Source organism: Bubalus kerabau, chromosome 17 (assembly GCF_029407905.1).
Source record: "Bubalus kerabau isolate K-KA32 ecotype Philippines breed swamp buffalo chromosome 17, PCC_UOA_SB_1v2, whole genome shotgun sequence".
NCBI lineage: Eukaryota > Metazoa > Chordata > Mammalia > Artiodactyla > Bovidae > Bubalus > Bubalus kerabau.
Window position 1 is genome coordinate 21,716,907 of NC_073640.1, and position 18,100 is coordinate 21,735,006.

Consider the following 18,100-nt stretch of genomic DNA (forward strand, 5'->3'; position numbering starts at 1 on the left):
CTAAAACCAGCTTGAACATCAGGGAATTCACGGTTCACGTATTGCTGAAGCCTGGCTTGAAGAATTTTGAGCATTACTTTACTAGCATGTGACTTGCTCAAACTCATGTCCATCGAGTCAGTGATGCCATCCAACCATTTCATCCTCTCTCGTCCCCTTCTCCTCCTGCCTTCACTCTTTCCCAGCATCAGGGTCTTTTCAAATGAGTCAGTTCTTTGCATCAGGTGGCCAAAGTTTTGGAGCTTCAGCTTCAGTATCAGTCCTCCCAATGAATATTCAGGATTGATTTCCTTTAGGATGGACTGGTTGGATCTCCTTGCAACAAGAGATGCCACCACAGTGAGAAGCCCGAGCACTCCAACTAGAGTAGGAGTAGCCCCCACTTACCACAACTAGAAAAAGCCCAAGTGTGGCAACAAAGACCCAGCACAGCCAAAAATAAAATAAAAAATTAAAATAAAAAAATCTAATAAAGACTGTCTTGAAACATATATATGCATGGAGAGATTTTTTGAAAAGCGTTTATTAGTCTTCACAGTAGTTATTTCTAGACAGTGGGAACTTGCTATTACATTTTTTGGCTTTGCATTTCTCTCACTTGTATTTTTAAAGCCAACTTGAAGTTATGAAAATAAAGTTTTTTTCTATACAATGCTTTATTTTTTAATTTGTCAATGTGAATAGCATAAAAATACCACTACTCATTTTCCTGGCTATGAATTCTCAGAACACAGCAAACTTCATTCTGAGACAACTTTTAATACTGATTTATAGTAAAGCAGTAACAAACAGAATGAACCAAAATTCTTTAGCTTTTGTGTGTGTGTGTGTTTTCTATATTTATGCCCATGTTATTCTCTGAGCAAGAAAAAAGGTAAAGTGATGCTTTGTATTTTCATCTTTGCCAAAAAAACCTTTCCAGGATATTGAGCTCCCAAAATCGGGCGTTAGGGACTCACTCTGGACTTTGGACCAACTTTAGAGGGCACACATGAAACATGCTCATTTCTTTTCCTTTTTTCTTTTGATGATTTGAAATACTTAAAACACCCTTTTGCTTGTCTTTCACCGCAGGGATTTGTGGAAAATCTCTACTGGTGCCAACAATATGGTCCCCAAATTAGGCTTAAAAGGCTTTGGGTTTTCTTTAATTCTGAACTAAGAAGGGTTTTTCATGGTTGCTGATGCATCTTCGGACACGTGGTTTCTTCACACGCTGAGTGGCTTGTGTGTCTGTCTCCCTGCCTGTGGGTCTGCGTGTGTTTATGTGTGCAAGTCTTTGTAAAGTGGTTTGGGGTGTGTGACGGTGGTTTTGAGCCCATGGCTTACGCACTCTACGAAGAAGCGTGTCCAGCCCTGTAGGTGGGAGCAGGTTTCTTGTCTCGGGGTCGCGTGGGGAAACCCTCCACCAAGTCCTGCGTCTCCCAGTTCTGGCCAGGGCGCGGCAGGGAGGGCGCTGGGGGCAACCGGGTGGCCAAGCAACAGAGGAACCAGCGGAGCCTGCATCCGGGCAGGGTCCCGGACACGTGCTCTGCTAGAAAGAGGGACGCACTTTCCGCCCTCTGGAACGGTGCTTAGAGCGGTGATCTATCCTGGGAGGGGTTACAGAAGCCCGAGGATCCGGGAGCTGCAGCCTGGGGGAGGGGAGAGTGGGCGGGGCGGCACCGCCCACAATCTATTCCCTCCGGAGCTGGCGGCGACCGGCCTCCGTCCGGCCTCACCCAACCTCGGGGGCCAGGAAACTGAGACTGGAGGCGGTACGCGCGTCAGGGGTGCCCTGACGCCCAGGTATGTGCGACCCCCGCCCCCCTCCCTAGCCGGGGTCGGGACGGTTAGACCGGGCGGTTGCGGCTCCCAGATGCGCCACACCGCAGCCTCTGTGACGCACGGCGCGGCCTCTGGGGCTGGACTGGCGGCTCGGCCCGGCGGGGGCGGGGCAAGCGCGGGAGGGAGGGGCGGGGCGGGGGCGGAGCGAGCGGGGCGGAGCCGACGGAGGCCCCGCCCCGGGCCCGGAGGAGCAAAGACGCTACGGAGCAGGCGCGTCCCCCCACCCCCCCGCCGCCGCCGCCGCCGCCGCCGCCGCTGCCGCGCCGCAGCAGCCGCCGCCGCCGCTAGCCCTTCTCAGGAGCTGCCGCTGCAGCCGCCATTTGCACGGGGACCCCGGTGACAGGGGCTCGGCAGAGGGGCGGAGGGAGGGGGGGAGGGCCCGCAGAGCCCCCGAGGGCGGGAGCGACGCCGCCTGCGCCGGCCGGGCTCCTTGCGCGACCGCGCCGCCCGCGGCGGGCCCCGAGCAGCAGTAGCAGCGGCAGCGGCAGCGGCAGCAGCAGCAGCAGCCGAGGCCGGGCGTGCGCCTGAGGCGCGGCGGCGGCGGCGGCGGCGGCCCTGCGGGCAGCCGGGAGGGGCGGGGGCAGCGGCCGCCGCCGTTTGATGGATCCGAGGATCGCCTGGTTCCAGCCAGAGCAGCTCGGACCGTCCAACAGTCTGTGGATGCAGATCTGGGAGACCACCCAGGGACTGAGGAACCTCTACTTCAACCACCACTGTCACAGCAGCGGCGGCGCGAGCGGCGGCGGCGGCGGCAGCAGCACGGCCACCGGCGGGAGCGGCAGCAGCACCGGCAGCCCCAGCGGCGCGGCCCCGGCCCCGGCCCCGGCCGGCATGTACCGCTCCGGGGAGCGCCTGCTGGGCGGCCACGCGCAGCCGGCGGAGCAGCGGGACTTCCTGCCCCTGGAGACGACCAACAACAACAACAACCACCACCAGCCCGCGGCCTGGACCCGTCGAGCCGCCGCGGGCCCCTCGGCGTCCCCGTCCCCCTCGGCGTCCCCGTCCCCGCACTCCTCGACCGCCGTCCCCGCCGCGGAACCCGCGGACCCAGCCTCGGGCAGCAGCAACAAGAGGAAGCGGGACAACAAGGCTAGCACCTACGGACTCAACTACAGCCTGCTGCAGCCCAGCGGAGGGCGGGCCCCGGGGGGCGGCCGGGCAGACGGCGGCGGGGGCGTGTACAGCGGGACCCCGTGGAAGCGGAGGAACTACAACCAGGGAGTCGTGGGGTGAGTGGTGGCCTTGCGGCCTGGTGGCCTGGCCCTTGCACACGCGCAGCCGGGCACACGCCCACAGAGTGGGGGGGGCTGGGGGGAGCCTGGGTGAGGCCCCCCCAACCTCGGCCTGCCTTAGTTACTGGTCCTCAGGGGTCTGATGGCGTCCCTCCTCCGTCCACACCTTCTCTCAACCTTCGTTAGCAGTCCACACCTTTGCCCCCTCCCTCTCAGCTCCACGCCTTTTCTGGACATCCTCTCAACCCTCCACACCCTCCCCTCACCTCCCTTAGTCATTCACATCTTCCTTCCTAACCGTTCACATTTTCCCTGGACTACCCCCATCCCCACCCCCCATCCATCCACTCTTTCTTCCCATCCCCCCCAGTCAAACACACCTTCTCTCTCTTCTCTCCCCATGCCTCTAGCCCTCCCCACCCTGCCCCCCATCACCACACCCCAAAATGAAGTCGCCTAACACAGGCACATCATTCATTCCCTGAGAACATTCCTGTGTTAGTGCCTTTTCACGGTACCGGACCTGGAGGTGCTTTCCTTGCCAAGAATAGAAACATCCAGAAAGCTCCTCCCCCTCCCCCAATCCCAAACAGGAATCGTGGCAGCTCTGAAAGGCTTTGGTGGCTATTGACCCTTTGGCCCATCTCTCTATTTTTTATTTCTTAGAATTTCCTATGTTAGTGATGCCTTGCTGTGTCGGGAGTGAGGAATGAGGTGACAGTTAAGCTTAGGCTGGTGGAGATGGTGAGCTCTTCTTTTCAGGCGCATGGAACTTTCTAGGAGTTCATCGTCTTTGGCCCCAGTTTCTCACTGTAAAGTTGTCATCCTGGCAGAGACAGCCAATGCTTTTCATTCTAGGGGGTAACTTTATGCTAATGAGTGAATGTTGCACCACTAATGACTTTCTGTTTAAAGTTCAGCTGTTACAAAATGGAATCTTACCTGACCCCTAGTGAATTATGTACATAAGCAGGGACTGTTTCCAGGTTGATTTCCCCTGTGCTGGGATAGACTACAAAGTCTTACAAAAATTTTGTAAAATGAAGGTTTTGGGGTGGGTGTGTGTGTGTGTGTGTGTGTGTGTGCGTGCGTGTGCGCGCGTGTGTAGCTTGAGTATGGAGAATGAGCTGTAAAATTGCTTTTCACTTTTCAGATCCTGTTTTACATCATGGGTTACAAGTAGGCAGGTGAAATCACCATTAATAGTCCCTTGTGGAACCTTTTCTTAGATTCACCCATTCAGATCTGCCCTGCTTTGGCAAGCAGAGAGAGTTCTGTGTACCTTTTTGAAGGTCTGGGTAAAATGAGTTGGTGGGTTCCATCTGCTTCTAGTGGGCTGGTGTCTGCTCTATGCTACTATTACAACTCCCACCTTTTATGGAAAATGCAGTTAAGCGTTTTAAGGCTGGCACTGGGGTACATGTCAAACCTGTCCTCACTTTCCAGGGGGGATCATTTTGGATTGAGTCCTCTACTGCTAAGCTTCAAGGGCGCTCTCCATGGTCATCTTCTTTCAATAAAAGGCTCATGGTTCCATCCTGATAGCATTTCCAAGATGAAGTATAAACCTGTGGTTTGATGACAGGCAAATTGATATTGAGGGATTCTGATAGTTTCATTTCACAGGAATAAGCTCCAGTTAAGTAATCACTGTCAGTTAAAACCTCCAAGTTCCCTAGTTTCGTTTTACTGAAGCGTCTGCTTATGTATGTAGCAAAGGTGTATTATAAATCCAAAATGCTGGCTGCCTTTCTTTGATAGCTTAGAAATTCCTTTTTACTTGCTAATTTAATGTTGAGGATACTGTAAAAGGCTCACATTTGAACTTAGGTAGAAGCAAGATACTCTTAGTCCTGGATTCAAATACTACATTGTCCTCAAAGGGATTAAAGAGAGGAATTTCCATTTCCAGAGGAATTGCTGTTAAAAACGGATTGTAAACCTGTCTTAAAACTGCTTATCGATTCATCATTCTTTTGCCTTCTCCTTTAGAAGATGTCAGCAGTTAAATTTTTAAAATTTTATTAAGTGGGACCTAAGTGTGTAAGAGTGTCTGAGTGCTTAAAAATTCTTGTTGTGATTTATGGACCCTTATTTCTTAACTTTTAGGAAAGTCTTGCTGTTTTTAATACAGGTATTTTAAAAAATCTGAATTCAGAATGCACCTCAATGTTATGCTATTCTGAGATTAAGTATAGTAAAACTATTGAGAGTTCTTGGGATGTGACTGACATTTAGCTAATAGGTTAAAAAATTGTTGTGGTCCTTGGCCTCTGAACTGGCACGACCATCCAGGTAGGGAGAGGAAGAAAAAGCGCATGAACAGTGGCCTGGAACCTGGGGCAGCTGGATACCCACTCTGTCCCACATCTGTGATCTATCTGTGTTCTGTTTTGCCACAGCAGGTTGACTTACTCCCTGAACACTCCAAGATGCAGTTCAAAATCCTGAGTTCATTGCTCATGTTCTTGATTTTTTTGTACTTTCTCTAAAATCTTGCAGTGCTTGTTTCGTGCTCTTGGCATAGTTGCTTATGTTTAATTTTCCTTTTATATATATGTTTTATCTACTAGGTCGCTAGTTAAGATGAAACTTCTTTCTTCCTTTCTTTTTTTAATTGAGGTAAGATGGAAATTTCTTAAATGTAGAGTAAGATGTTTGCATGGCATCCTGAAATCCTCATAGTCCTCTTTCAAAAGGACTCCTCTCATCTGAGCGTACCATCTCAGCCTTCTCCAGGTATCCCTGATCCAGGGAGTTTGTTTGCTTTCCATTTTTTCTTTATCAAGTTACTTTCACTTATTCTACTTTTGGGGGTTCATTCCCTTCCAATGCTGGCCATGGTGTAGGAAGAAGTCCACCTGCTCCTGGTTGTTCATGAAAGTGAGCTTTAAGCCCTTTTCTTTTCAAAGATTTAATTGTTGATCATCATGGAGAAAGAAGAGATGACAAAAAGTAGCAAACATAGGAAACTTTTGGAGATTCAGAGTCCTTGGTCCTGAGCCCAGGTGTCCAAAAGCTTCCTTTGGAACGTGCTTGGTGCTCAAGCTCATGAGGATAGGCTTATGTTGGCCACGTGGCCAGATCTGTAGATATTTTTCCAAGGCTTGGATGACTCGTTCAAAACAATGTTTTGGAGTATGAATTTGACAGTGGGACATCAAGAAGTCCCTGCTGGGAAACTTGGGTTTAAGGAATAATTTCTTGAACTGAAATGATGGGGTTGGAAATGGGAAAGAATGAATGTGAGAGGTACTACAAAGTAAGAATGGAAAAGATTCTAACTCCCTTCATGGCTTTAAATCCATGGTATTAATAACAGCTTTGAATTGGAGTGACTGGGGAAATGTTAATGTTATTGTTGAACATAAGGATTAGGACCATTGGTTTGGAGCAAAAGGTATGGTGATGTTTAGATGGAACTGTCTAGCAGGTCGATGAAATTGGGGGGCTGAGATATAGTCGTTTTCACTGCAGTGGGGCAGTGTCCTTCCTTGTGTATGTTGTACAGCGTAGCACAGTTAAGTCCAAGATGCTGACACTGTTCTTCAGCACTGACGTTATGGCCTCTTTCTATTTCTACACAATATGATCAGTGGGATTGATGTTAGTGCTGGCTCCAGAGTGATTGGGCAGATTAATATGAAAGAATTTAGAGGCCTTAGTCCAAGGGCTTGTTCTAAGTATAATTTGGTGGCGCTAGTGGTAAAGAACTTGCCTGCCAATGCAGAAGACATAAGAGATGCTCGAGCCCTGGGTGGGGAAGATCCGATGGAGAAGGAAATGGCAACCCACTCCAGTATTCTTGGCTGGAGAATCCCATGGACAGAGGAGCCTGATGGGCTGTGGTCCATAGGGTCGCAAAGTGTCGGACACAGCTGAAGCGACCTAGCACATAACTTCTATGTATTTGCGTATGTAGCCCACAGGAATTCTTCAGTGCACTAGGACCTTCGGGTTATGGAATTTTTCTGTATTTGGGTGCTGAAGGGCGCTTTCAAGAAGACATTAGGTTTTCTGCACTGTAGATTCTACACTAACAATGTAATTCGTGTTTGAGAATCTCACATCTGGTACACCGTGTATAACCAAGCTGCTTCCATGCCACAACTCATCTGTCTGAAATCTGTGACAATGAACAGTGTTACCCTGTCAGAATCATTGGCATTTTAGCCTGTTTTAGGTGTTGAAAGGCAAAAGGGAACAGTGACTGGAGCTTTCTGGAATCTACCCTGGGTTCACACAGAAGGTTTAGCTTCTTTTGGAAATGAAGCGTGAGAAAGTGAGAAAGGGATACCAGCAAAGTCTAAGGTAGGGAGGAGGAGGGCGTGTGTGTTCCAGCAATCCGGTCTTGGTGTGATAGATGGCCTTATGTCACAACTTCTTCCGTGAAACCCCTATCAGTAAATCCTAGTGTTTGGAATCTGCAAGGGCCATGGGAAGAAAGTATACGGGCTCCCTTGCTGATACTGAACTGATCAAATAGTTGTGGTTAGGTAGTCTTATACCTGATGAAGCTGAGAAAAATTTAAGGTACTTTTTTCTAAGGAAAGTAGAAAAGCAAGGTGTTGTTGATTTTACTCAGCTTTCTATTTTTCCTTTAGAATAAAATTTAGTGGAGAAAACTGTTTCAGGATCACACCCACTGCACTGGAGACTGTTAATCATTTATACACACATGGGTATGGAGTAGTCTTGAAGGGGCTAGAGGCCAGAGAGGATGCTCATTGGAGAATTAGGGTCCAGCTCCCAGCAGCTGACTGAGACTCCTGTTTTGATGTTTTCCTGCAGAGCTGGCTGAACAGCTCAGCCTGCTGCAGGAATTCAGAGGACGGCCAGTAGAATGTTCTTTGTAACCCTCAGAATATTTGTTAGGGACTCAGTTGCTACAGAACACCAAAAAGACTTTCAATTCATTTTTTACCATTTTTGACATGACACAAAATTATTTTTTTCTAAGAGTATTTATTGATGTTGAGGATGCCCTCAAGCTAGACTTTTCATTAATTTGAACCCAAACAGCAGCTGTTAATTTACTCCATCCTGTGAGTTACTTGCTGATATTAGAGACTTCTGTAAACTTAAGGGCTTTGGGTCATGTTGAAGTTGGAGTTAAAAGATTTTGGGAAAAAACTGAATGTGGAGATGTTTTTGTTGTGTACTGGCTCCTTAATCACGTGAACAGTGTCAGAATGTGAAAAAAAATCTTGCCATGTGCATAAGAGATTTCATATAGTATCTGACAGCTGAACTCTGGAATTGTAGCTCAAGTCATGCTTTCTGCTGAAATAGTTTGAATAGTATGCAGAAACCTATGTTTTCAAATTAGTTGCTTTATTAAAAATGCTCTATTCTGTAAAAATGCTCATGGAGCCTTTTTACCATGTTCCATATACTAACATATACTATGTTAAGCTTTTTGTATTTGTTGTATTTTTCTCATGTGTTAGCCCCATCTAATTTGTTTTAAACTTTTTATTTTGAAATATAGATTCCCAGAAAGTGGCAGAAAATAATACAGAAAGATCCCATGTTCCCTTCACCTAGTTGCACGCAGAGATAACATCTTACATAACTATTGTTTAATCTCAAAACCAGGAAATTGACATTGTTATAATCCATAGCATTATTCAGATTTTGCCAGTCCTATATATACTCATTTGTGTAGTGTGTGTGTTTAGTTCTGTGAAAATATTACATGTGTAGATTTGTGTGACCACCACCACAATCAAGATACAGAACTATACCATCACCTCAAAGATCCCTCATGCTATCCCCTTATTTTCATGCACACGTCCCCTCATTTCTGACCTCTGGCTACTAATCTGTTCTCCATATTTACATTTTTTTTTCATTTTGAAAATGTTATATAAATGGAATCATATAGTACTTTGACTTTTTTCCAGTTACCATAATTCCTTGCTGCTGCTAAGTTGCTTCAGTCGTGTCCGACTCTGTGCGACCCCATAGACAGCAGCCCACCAGGCTCCCCCATCCCTGGGATTCTCCAGGCAAGAACACTGGAGTGGGTTGCCATTTCCTTCTCCGATGCGTGAAAGTGAAAAGTGAAAGTGAAGTCGCTCAGTCGTGTCCGACTCTTAGCGACCCCATGGACTGCAGCCCACCAGGGTCCTCCGTCCATGGGATTTTCCAGGCAACAGTACTGGAGTGGGGTTAATAGTTCCTTCCAGGTCTTAGTTGCACATGCCTGATCTTGAGTTGTGGCATGTGGGATCTAGTTCCCCAACCAGGAATCAAACGCAGGCCTCCTGCACTGGGAGTGACTAGACCGCCTGGAAGGTCCAGTCATTCCTTCCTTTTTAATGCTGAGACACGACTGAGCAACTTAGCAGCAGCAGCAGCAGCAACAGTGTTCCAAAGGGCTTCCTTGGTGGCTCAGCGGTAAAGAATCCACCTGCAGTTCAGGAGCAGCAGGAGACATGGGTTCGATCCCTGGGTCCGGAAGATCCTGAGGAGGAGGGCATGGCAATCCACTCCAGTATTTTTGTCTGGAGAATCCCATGGACAGAGAAGCCTAGAGGGCTACAGACCATGGGGTCGCAAAGAGTTGGACACGACTGAAGGGACTTGGCATGCATGCACAGCGTTCCAAAATTTGGAGGTACCACAGTTTAACGATGGAAAGACATTCTAGAAGAGTTTATATATCGTTTTTGGCTTTTGCAAATAAAACTGTTTCATGAAGTACACATTTTTATGTAAATATATGTTTTCATTTTAGAGGGATAAATGCCCAAAAGTGCTGGGTCATTTGGTAAGCACATATTTTGAAAGAAATGGGTAAACTGTTTTCTAGAGTCACTGTATCAGATTACATTCCTGCCAGCAGTGTATGTGTGATCTGGTTTCTCTGCATCCTTGCCAGCATTTGGTATTATCACTTTTTTATTTTAGCTGTTCTCATATGAGTAGCAATAGTTTATTATGCTTTTATCATAATAACCTCATGAATAACTCCACCTAATTTTAACTTTTTAATTTTTATTTTAAAAACTTCTTGGCAGTACTGAGAACGTCTGCCCTTAAAAATCTTAAGTAAAATTGACTTAAAAGGGCCTTATTTTTCAGTTTGCTTTGATTTTAGCAATATCGCTTGAACTCTCTTATCTTTGAATTACTTTGCAGTGTTTCCTTTACATGTTTCTTTTTCTTGGAAACTGGCATGAAGTAGAGTTTTATTTTCATTTAACTAAAAACATATAAAAGAGTAACTGCAGAGTTGATTTCAAAATTTAGAGTCCTTCTTTTCATATGTTTTGAGTAAACTTTATTTTCTCTTGGCGTGGCTATATTTTGTGGGAGTAAGCCCTGTGCTTAGTGGTGAATTTTTTTGTTGATGGTGGTAGTAAGGTTTTGTTTTTAGCAATATTTTTATATCTGAACAATGCCTTCAGACTGTGTAGAATAAATATTTTATCTTCATACCTCTGCTAAAATAAACTGTTTCATTGGAACCATTTTCTGGACTGAGAATTGGGACCTGGCCTTTTATTTTTTCGTTACCAGTCCCTTGGAGTCACTGTTTCGATTTTGTCAAAATAACATAACTTTTAGCACTATCACGTTTGTATTATAAATTAAATTTATTATATTGTAGATTTCTGCCAAAGCAAGAGTAAGGATGCATTAGGATTGTGGTTGTGGAGTTATCGTCTAGTAATTTGGATTTACTAAAATAATAGGCCTGTGATGAGGTTTTAAATTTGATGTCTTTATTCTTTTATTCACCTTTTATTTTCTTCTTTGTTTGAGGTGTTAATACCACTGTTTGTTAGGATACTTGTTTTTAAAACCAATATATATTTATTTGTTACTTAATAAGTGCTAATTGTCAAAAAAATAGAAAACTACAGCTAAACCAAATGAAGAAAAAATAGCCCGTCTAATACTACTACCCATGAACTTCCTAATGTTCAAGCTGGTTTTAGAAAAGGCAGAGGAACCAGAGATTGAATTACCAACATCCGCTGGATCATGGAAAAAACAAGAGAGTTCCAGAAAAACATCTATTTCTGCTTTATTGACTATGCCAAAGCCTTTGAGTATGTGCATCACAATAAACTGTGGAAAATTCTGAAAGAGATGGGAACACCAGACCACCTGACCTGCCTCTTGAGAAATCTGGATGCAGGTCAGGAAACAACAGTTAGAACTGGACATGGAACAACAGACTGGTTCCAAATAGGAAAAGGAGTCCGTCAAGGCTGTATATTGTCACCCTGCTTATTTAACTTATATGCAGAGTACATCATGAGAAACGCTGGACTGGAAAAAGCACAAGCTGGAATCAAGATTCCCAGGAGAAATATCAATAACCTTAGATATGCAGTTGACACCACCCTTATGGCAGAAAGTGAAGAGGAACTCAAAAGCCTCTTGATGAAAGTGAAAATGGAGAGTGAAAAAGTTGGCTTAAAGCTCAACATTCAGAAAACAAAGATCATGGCATCTGGTCCCATCACTTCATGGGAAATAGATGGGGAAACAGTGGAAACAGTGTCAGACTTTATTTTTTTGGGCTCCAAAATCACTGCAGATGGTGACTGCAGCCATGAAATTAAGACGCTTACTCCTTGGAAGGAAAGTTATGACCAACCTAGATAGCATATTCAAAAGCAGAGACATCACTTTGCCAACAAAGGTTCATCTAGTCAAGGCTATGGTTTTTCCTGTGGTCATGTATGGATGTGAGAGTTGGACTGTGAACAAGGCTAAGCGCCGAAGAATTGATGCTTTTGAACTGTGGTGTTGGAGAAGACTCTTGAGAGTCCCTTGGACTGCAAGGAGATCCAACCAGTCCATTCTGAAGGAGATCAGCCCTGAGATTTCTTTGGAAGGAATGATGCTAAAGCTGAAACTCCAGTACTTTGGCCACCTCAAGTGAAGAGTTGACTCATTGGAAAAGACTCTGATGCTGGGAGGGATTGGGGGCAGGAGGAGAAGGGGACGACAGAGGATGAGATGGCTGGATGGCATCACCGACTCGATGGAGGTGAGTCTGAGTGAACTCCGGGAGATGGTGACGGACAGGGAGGCCTGGCGTGCTGCGATTCATGGGGTCGCAAAGAGTCGGACACGACTGAGCGACTGAACTGAACCGAATACTACTACCAGCACATGACTACTGTTAGCACATTTTTAGACTTTTTAATGTATGTATACATATATTTTGTTTTTTCTATCATTATGGATTCCACTATGGGTATGCTTAGTTTTTTTTTTTTCCTATTTAAGGAAAAAAAATTTTTAAACAACAGAAATGTATTCTCTTGCAGTCTGGAGGCCAGAAGTTAGAACTGGTTTCTAAGATTGTTTTCTACTTTGGGAGAAGGGCATCAGACTATTGTGGGCATACTTTTGTTTTTAAGACTTAAAATTTTTAAAAATGTATTTATGTTTGGTTGCCCAGGGTCTTCGTCACTGCGCACAGGCTTTGTGGCGAGCAGGGACTGCTCTTCATTGAGTGCGCGCGTGGGCTTCTGATTACCGTGGATTCTCTCGTCGCGGAGCACAGGCTCTGGCCACACGGGCTTCCATAGTTGCAGTACTTGCGCTCAGTACTTGTGGCTTGCGGTCCCTAGAGTGTGGGCTTCAGTAGTTGTAATGAACGAGGTTTGTTGCTCCAGGGCACGTGGAATCTTCCTGAACTAGCAATCGAGCCTGTGTCCCCCTACATTGGCAAGCAGATTTCTATCCACTGTACCACTAGGGAAGTCCTGTAGGCATCCTTTTTTGAGTTAAAAAAATGTATTAATATAACAAATATCTTGCATATGAAATACATTTCTACAGCATTTTTAAATACCTCATTACCTTTAGTATGACTCCGTGTACCTACTGTGTGTGGATGTGATATTCCCTTGGTTGAATGCACCTTAATTTATTTCACCAGCTCCCAGGTGAACATTTAGTATGTTTCTCCAATCTTCTGTTTTTTTATAAAAGATGTGTTTTTAGCTAACCCTTTGCCCCAGAGAGGATTATTTATCTTTTTACTTATTTTTACTTAGATAAAATTCATAATGCTGTCATATTTGCCCTTTTAAAATGTAAAATCTAAAATATTTTTAGAATATTACAAGATTGTGTAATCATCACAGCTCTCTTAAACCCTGTACCCATCATCGTTCTCCACTCTTCCCTTCTCCTTCAGATCCTGGGAGCCTCAGACAGACTTTCTGTCCCCGTGGATTTATGATTTCTGGACATTTCATAAGAATGGGATCATGTAATATGTGGCCCTTTGTGTTTGGCTTTTGTTTCATGAAAACATGTTTTCAGTGTTTATTCATGTTGTAACATGTATCAGTCTTTCATTTCTTTTATGCCTAAATATCCCTGTGTACGAATATACCGCATTTTCTTTATCTGTTTATTAGCTGGTGGACATTTGGTTTGTTTCCATCTTTTTGGCTATTATAAATAATGAACATGCATGTACAGAATCTTTTGTAGATATGTGCTTTCATTTTTCTTGGGTTAAGTGCCTAGTAGTAGAATTGCTGGATTATATAAAGTGGCGATAGTATTTTTCATTCTCACCACCGGCAGTGACTGAGGGTTTCTAGTTTCTCCATGTTCTTGTCAACACTTGTCATTATCTGTCTTTTTGATTATAACCATCCTAGTGAGTGTGAAATGGCAACCCACTCCAGTGTGCTTGCCTGGAGAATCCCAGGGACGGGGGCGCCTAGTGGGCTGCCATCTGTGGGGTCGCGCAGGGTCGGACACGACTGAAGCGACTTAGCGGCAGCAGCAGCAGCAGTGAGTGTGAAGTGATGTGGTATCTCTTTGTGTTTTGATTGCATTTCCCTGATGACTAAGGAAGTTCTTGAGCATCTTTGCGTGCGCTGGTAGGCTGCATGTATGTCTTCTTTGAAGAAATGTCTATTCAGGTTGCTTGCCCGTGTTTTCTTTTTTTTAGTGGATTGTCTTTTTACTGTTTATTATAAGAGTTCTTTATGTATTCTGGATTATAGACCCTTATCAGATGGGTGATTTGTAGATACTTTTCCCTATTCTGTGGATTGTCTTTATACTTTCTTGATATTATCCTTTGAAGCAAAAGTTTTGTTATTTCTATCTTATAAATTCCAATTTATCCATTTTTTTTCCCCTGTTATTTGTGCTTTATGTGTCATATCTAAGAAACCATTGCGTAATCCAAGATCACAAAAACAGACCCTTATTTTTTCTTTTAAGAGTTTTACATTTTTAGCTCTTATATTTAGGTCTCTGATCCATTTTGAATTCACTTTTATATATGGTGTGAGGTAGACATTGAACTTCATTCTTTTGCTTGTGGATATCAGGTTGTCTCAGCACCATTTATTAAAGACTGTTCTTTCTCCTTAAATTGTCTTGCCACGTGGTTATTTCTTGAGGATGAAGTTTTAGATTGGAGAATGTTTATATCTTTTAAGGTTTTTGCCAAATTTTCCTGGGGAAGATCAAGTCAATTTACCCTAATGTCATTAGTGTGCATGAGTCCAAATTTTCACCAATGCTGCTGCTGCTGCTGCTGCTAAGTCGCTTCAGTCATGTCTGACTCTGTGCGACCCCATAGACGGCAGCCCACCAGGCTCCCCCGTCCCTGGGATTCTCCAGGCAAGAACACTGGAGTGGGTTGCCCTTTCCTTCTCCAATGCAGGAAAGTGAAAAGTGAAAGTGAAGTCGCTCAGTTACAATACAAAAGAAAACAATTTCTTGCCAATTTTATAGGTAAAAAATAGTAACTTACTGATTTCATTTGTGCATGCCTTTACTTGTCTGTGTATTTTTCTTTTCAATTTCTTGTTTTCCTTGCCTGTCTTTCTCTTGGAAATGTTTGTCTTACTAATTTGTAAGAGCCCTTGACCTGTCCTATTACAAATACATGTAATTTAAAATTCTGATCTTATGATTTATAGTTTTTATTAGAATATAACTTACATAGAATAAAATTCACCCATTTAAATTGTACAAGTAGGTGACTTTTGAAAATATATACAGTTGTGTAACCATAATAGTCAGTAAGTAGGAAGAAGATATAGACTATTTCCATCACTCAAAAGGTACAAAAGGTACCCTCATGCCAATTCAGCCATTCCCTTTCTCTCCATCCTTTGCCCTAAGCACCCACTTTTGCCTTTTCTGGGATTTTAGTTAAATGGAATTAAATGTACTATATATAGTAGATAGTCTTCTGCACCTGACTTCTGTCTCTTACCTTGTTCTGGAGATTCATCCATATTGTGTGTAGTATTGTTGTTTGTTAGTTCTGAATGCCGAGTAGCATTCCATTGTATGGATCTATCACAATATGTTCATCTGTTCCTTATGACCTGTAGATTTTGCAAACATACCCACTCTTTTTGGTTCTATATTACTTATTATTTTGTGACTCATCTCTGAACAGACCAGAATGAGCCACACATTTTTTGGTTGGAAAATCAACTGCTATATGCAAGCTACTGTGCTAGGCTTTTTGTGGGAAGTAAAGACAGAGAACATTCTCTGCCTTCTAGGAAATTACAGGCTGGTTGGATAAACTACTAATAGATAAGGTGGAGAGGTTGCTTATGACTAGTGAGATAAGGCAAACTTTGAGAAGAGTGGAGATTTTTGCTGTTTTGAAAGATCGGTTAGGTTGTGGAGGATTGGAAAGGACAAATTGTATGGGTTTCATATGATAAACCCTACTGGGATAGGTTGGATATACAGTTGTCCCTGGGTTCCATGAGCCCCTGTCAATACCAAAATATGGAATGCACAATCCCTTATGAAAAATAGTGTAGTGCAGTGAATACAGTTGGCCCTGTCTATCTGTGGGGTTTGCATCTGCAGAATCAACCGACTTCAACTGAAATTTTGATCCATGGATACGGAGGACCAACTGTGTGGTATTTAGCATAATTGAGAGAGATGAGGAGCAGGATCTACTATGATGGTTGACCTTTCTCAGAAATTGTGAGATCTGAAATTACTTCATTTCTTTAAACCTTTTTATTATGGAAAGTTACAAACAGTATGGAGTTAGACGGAAGAGATAATGAATGTCCATGTATTCATCACGAAACTTTGACAGTCATCAACCCATGACCAAACTCATTTTACCTGCATGTCAGTCCATTTCCACCCCACTTTATTTTGAAGCAAATTCCAAGTGTCACATCATTTTACATAAATATATTTATATGTGTCTCTAGATAATGATTTTAAAAGAAACCATGATCATAATACCATTATTACACCTGAATGAACAGATTACAATAGCTCCTTAGAAAGTGAAAGTGAAAGTCGCTCAGTCCTGTATCCATTCCCTTCTCCAGGGGATCTTCCCAACCCAGGGATGGAACCCAGGTCTCCCACAATGCGGGCAGATTCTTGACCAGCTGAGCCACAAGGGAAGCCCAGATAACTCCTTAGTTGCATCAGATATCCGGTGTTTATATTTCCTCTCCCATAATTATTTTTTTTAACAGTTTGTTCAAATCAGAATCCAGATGAGTTTCTTGCATTGCTATTGATTGAAATGCCTTTTAAGTCTTCTTATCAACAGCTTCTCTGTCATCTGTTTTCCCTCCTATTAATTTATTTGTTGAAGAAACTGGGTTGTTTTTCCTATAGACTTTTCTGCTTTCTGAGTTTTGCTATTAATAATTGCATTCCTATGGTATCAATTTAATATGTTCCATTGTCCCCCTGTTTTTTCTCTAAGTTTGTAATTAGATCTAGAGGCTTGTTCAGATTTTTGTGTTGTTTGCAAGAATGCTTCATAGGCAGTGGTGTGTGCTTTCCCCAGGAGAGACAGAGTGTCTGAATGTCTGTCTTTTTGTAATATTAGTAGTCATTAATGATCATTGTTTATATGTATTAGTTCATTATTAGGGTTGTAAACATTGTGATATTCTTATTCTCTTGATCTTTTCTCAGCTATTAGCTGGAACACTCGTAAAAGCAGAAACATTTCGTTCTCAGCCATTTGGCTGTCCTGAAATGCAGTTCTCATAGTGAAAACAGGGTAAGAGTGAGAAAGGGGATATAACTTTTTAACTAGCTCTCTTAATGAGCTGTCATCCTTCAGGAAAGAGAAGCAGGGTGGGCTGCAGGAAGCTGAAGCGGGCTTTGGGCCGACTAGTGCGTGGTGTGTGGGAAAGGCAGTCATGAGCTGTCCTTGGCCTTTGGGTGGCGGCTGGGATTGTCAGGGGACCCCTTGGCCCATAGCCACACCTGACCTTTGCTTTCAGCTTGTGGCAGCTGAAGAAAACCACGATGGATGTAGTGGCCTGTGAGCCTCTGCTCAGGAGGCAGAATTCTCACAGCCTTACCTCAACAACCAGGAGTAGTACATTTGTTTTTTCCTTTAAATTAAACTTGGATTATGTTTCTTCATCTTGTGCTAATACTCTTTAGCCTTAGGCTAATGTAACCCATAAGCATATAACAGGAAGGATTCCTGCTGGGAGTAAATCTTTAACACTTTCAGTTCAGTTCAGTTCAGTTGCTCAGTCGTGTCTGACTCTTTGCAACCCCATGAATCTCAGCACACCAGGCCTCCCTGTCCATCTCCAACTCCTGGAGTTCACTCAAACTCACGTCCATCGAGTCAGTGATGTCATCCAGCCATCTCATCCTCTGTCGTCCCCTTCTCCTCCTGCCCCCAATCCCTCCCAGCATCAGAGTCTTTTCCAGTCAGTCAACTCTTCTCATGAGGTGGCCAAAGTACTGGAGTTTCAGCTTTAGCATCATTCCTTCCAAAGAAATCCCAGGGCTGATCTCCTTCAGAATGGACAGGTGGATCTCCTTGCAGTCCAAGGGACTCTCAAGAGTCTTCTCCAACACCACAATTCAAAAGCATCAATTCTTCGGCACTCAGCCTTCTTCACAGTCCAATTCTCACATCCATACATGACCACAGGAAAAACCATAGCCTTGACCAGACGGACCTTTGTTGGCAAAGTGATGTCTCTGCTTTTGAATATGCTATCTAGGTTGGTCATAACTTTCCTTCCAAGGATTAAGCGTCTTTTAATTTCATG

The 18,100-nt window shown here is 44.0% G+C and overlaps 1 protein-coding gene across 8 annotated transcripts in view; it reads left to right on the forward strand.

The window, feature by feature from the left end:
• Positions 1–1,718: 1,718 nt before the first annotated feature.
• TENT4B (terminal nucleotidyltransferase 4B) overlaps positions 1,719–18,100 on the forward strand; it is a 72,780-nt gene continuing 56,398 nt past the window's right edge. For 2 of the 8 annotated variants that reach the window (XM_055554319.1, XM_055554320.1), the window contains exon 1: positions 2,205–3,056. In XM_055554319.1, the coding sequence (XP_055410294.1) occupies positions 2,428–3,056 (629 nt within the window). In that variant the 5' untranslated portion in view covers positions 2,205–2,427. Of the gene's footprint in view, positions 1,789–2,204; positions 3,057–18,100 lie in introns of those variants that run through there. The other 6 variants (XM_055554318.1, XM_055554317.1, XM_055554316.1 and 3 more) reach the window with 5 other exon arrangements.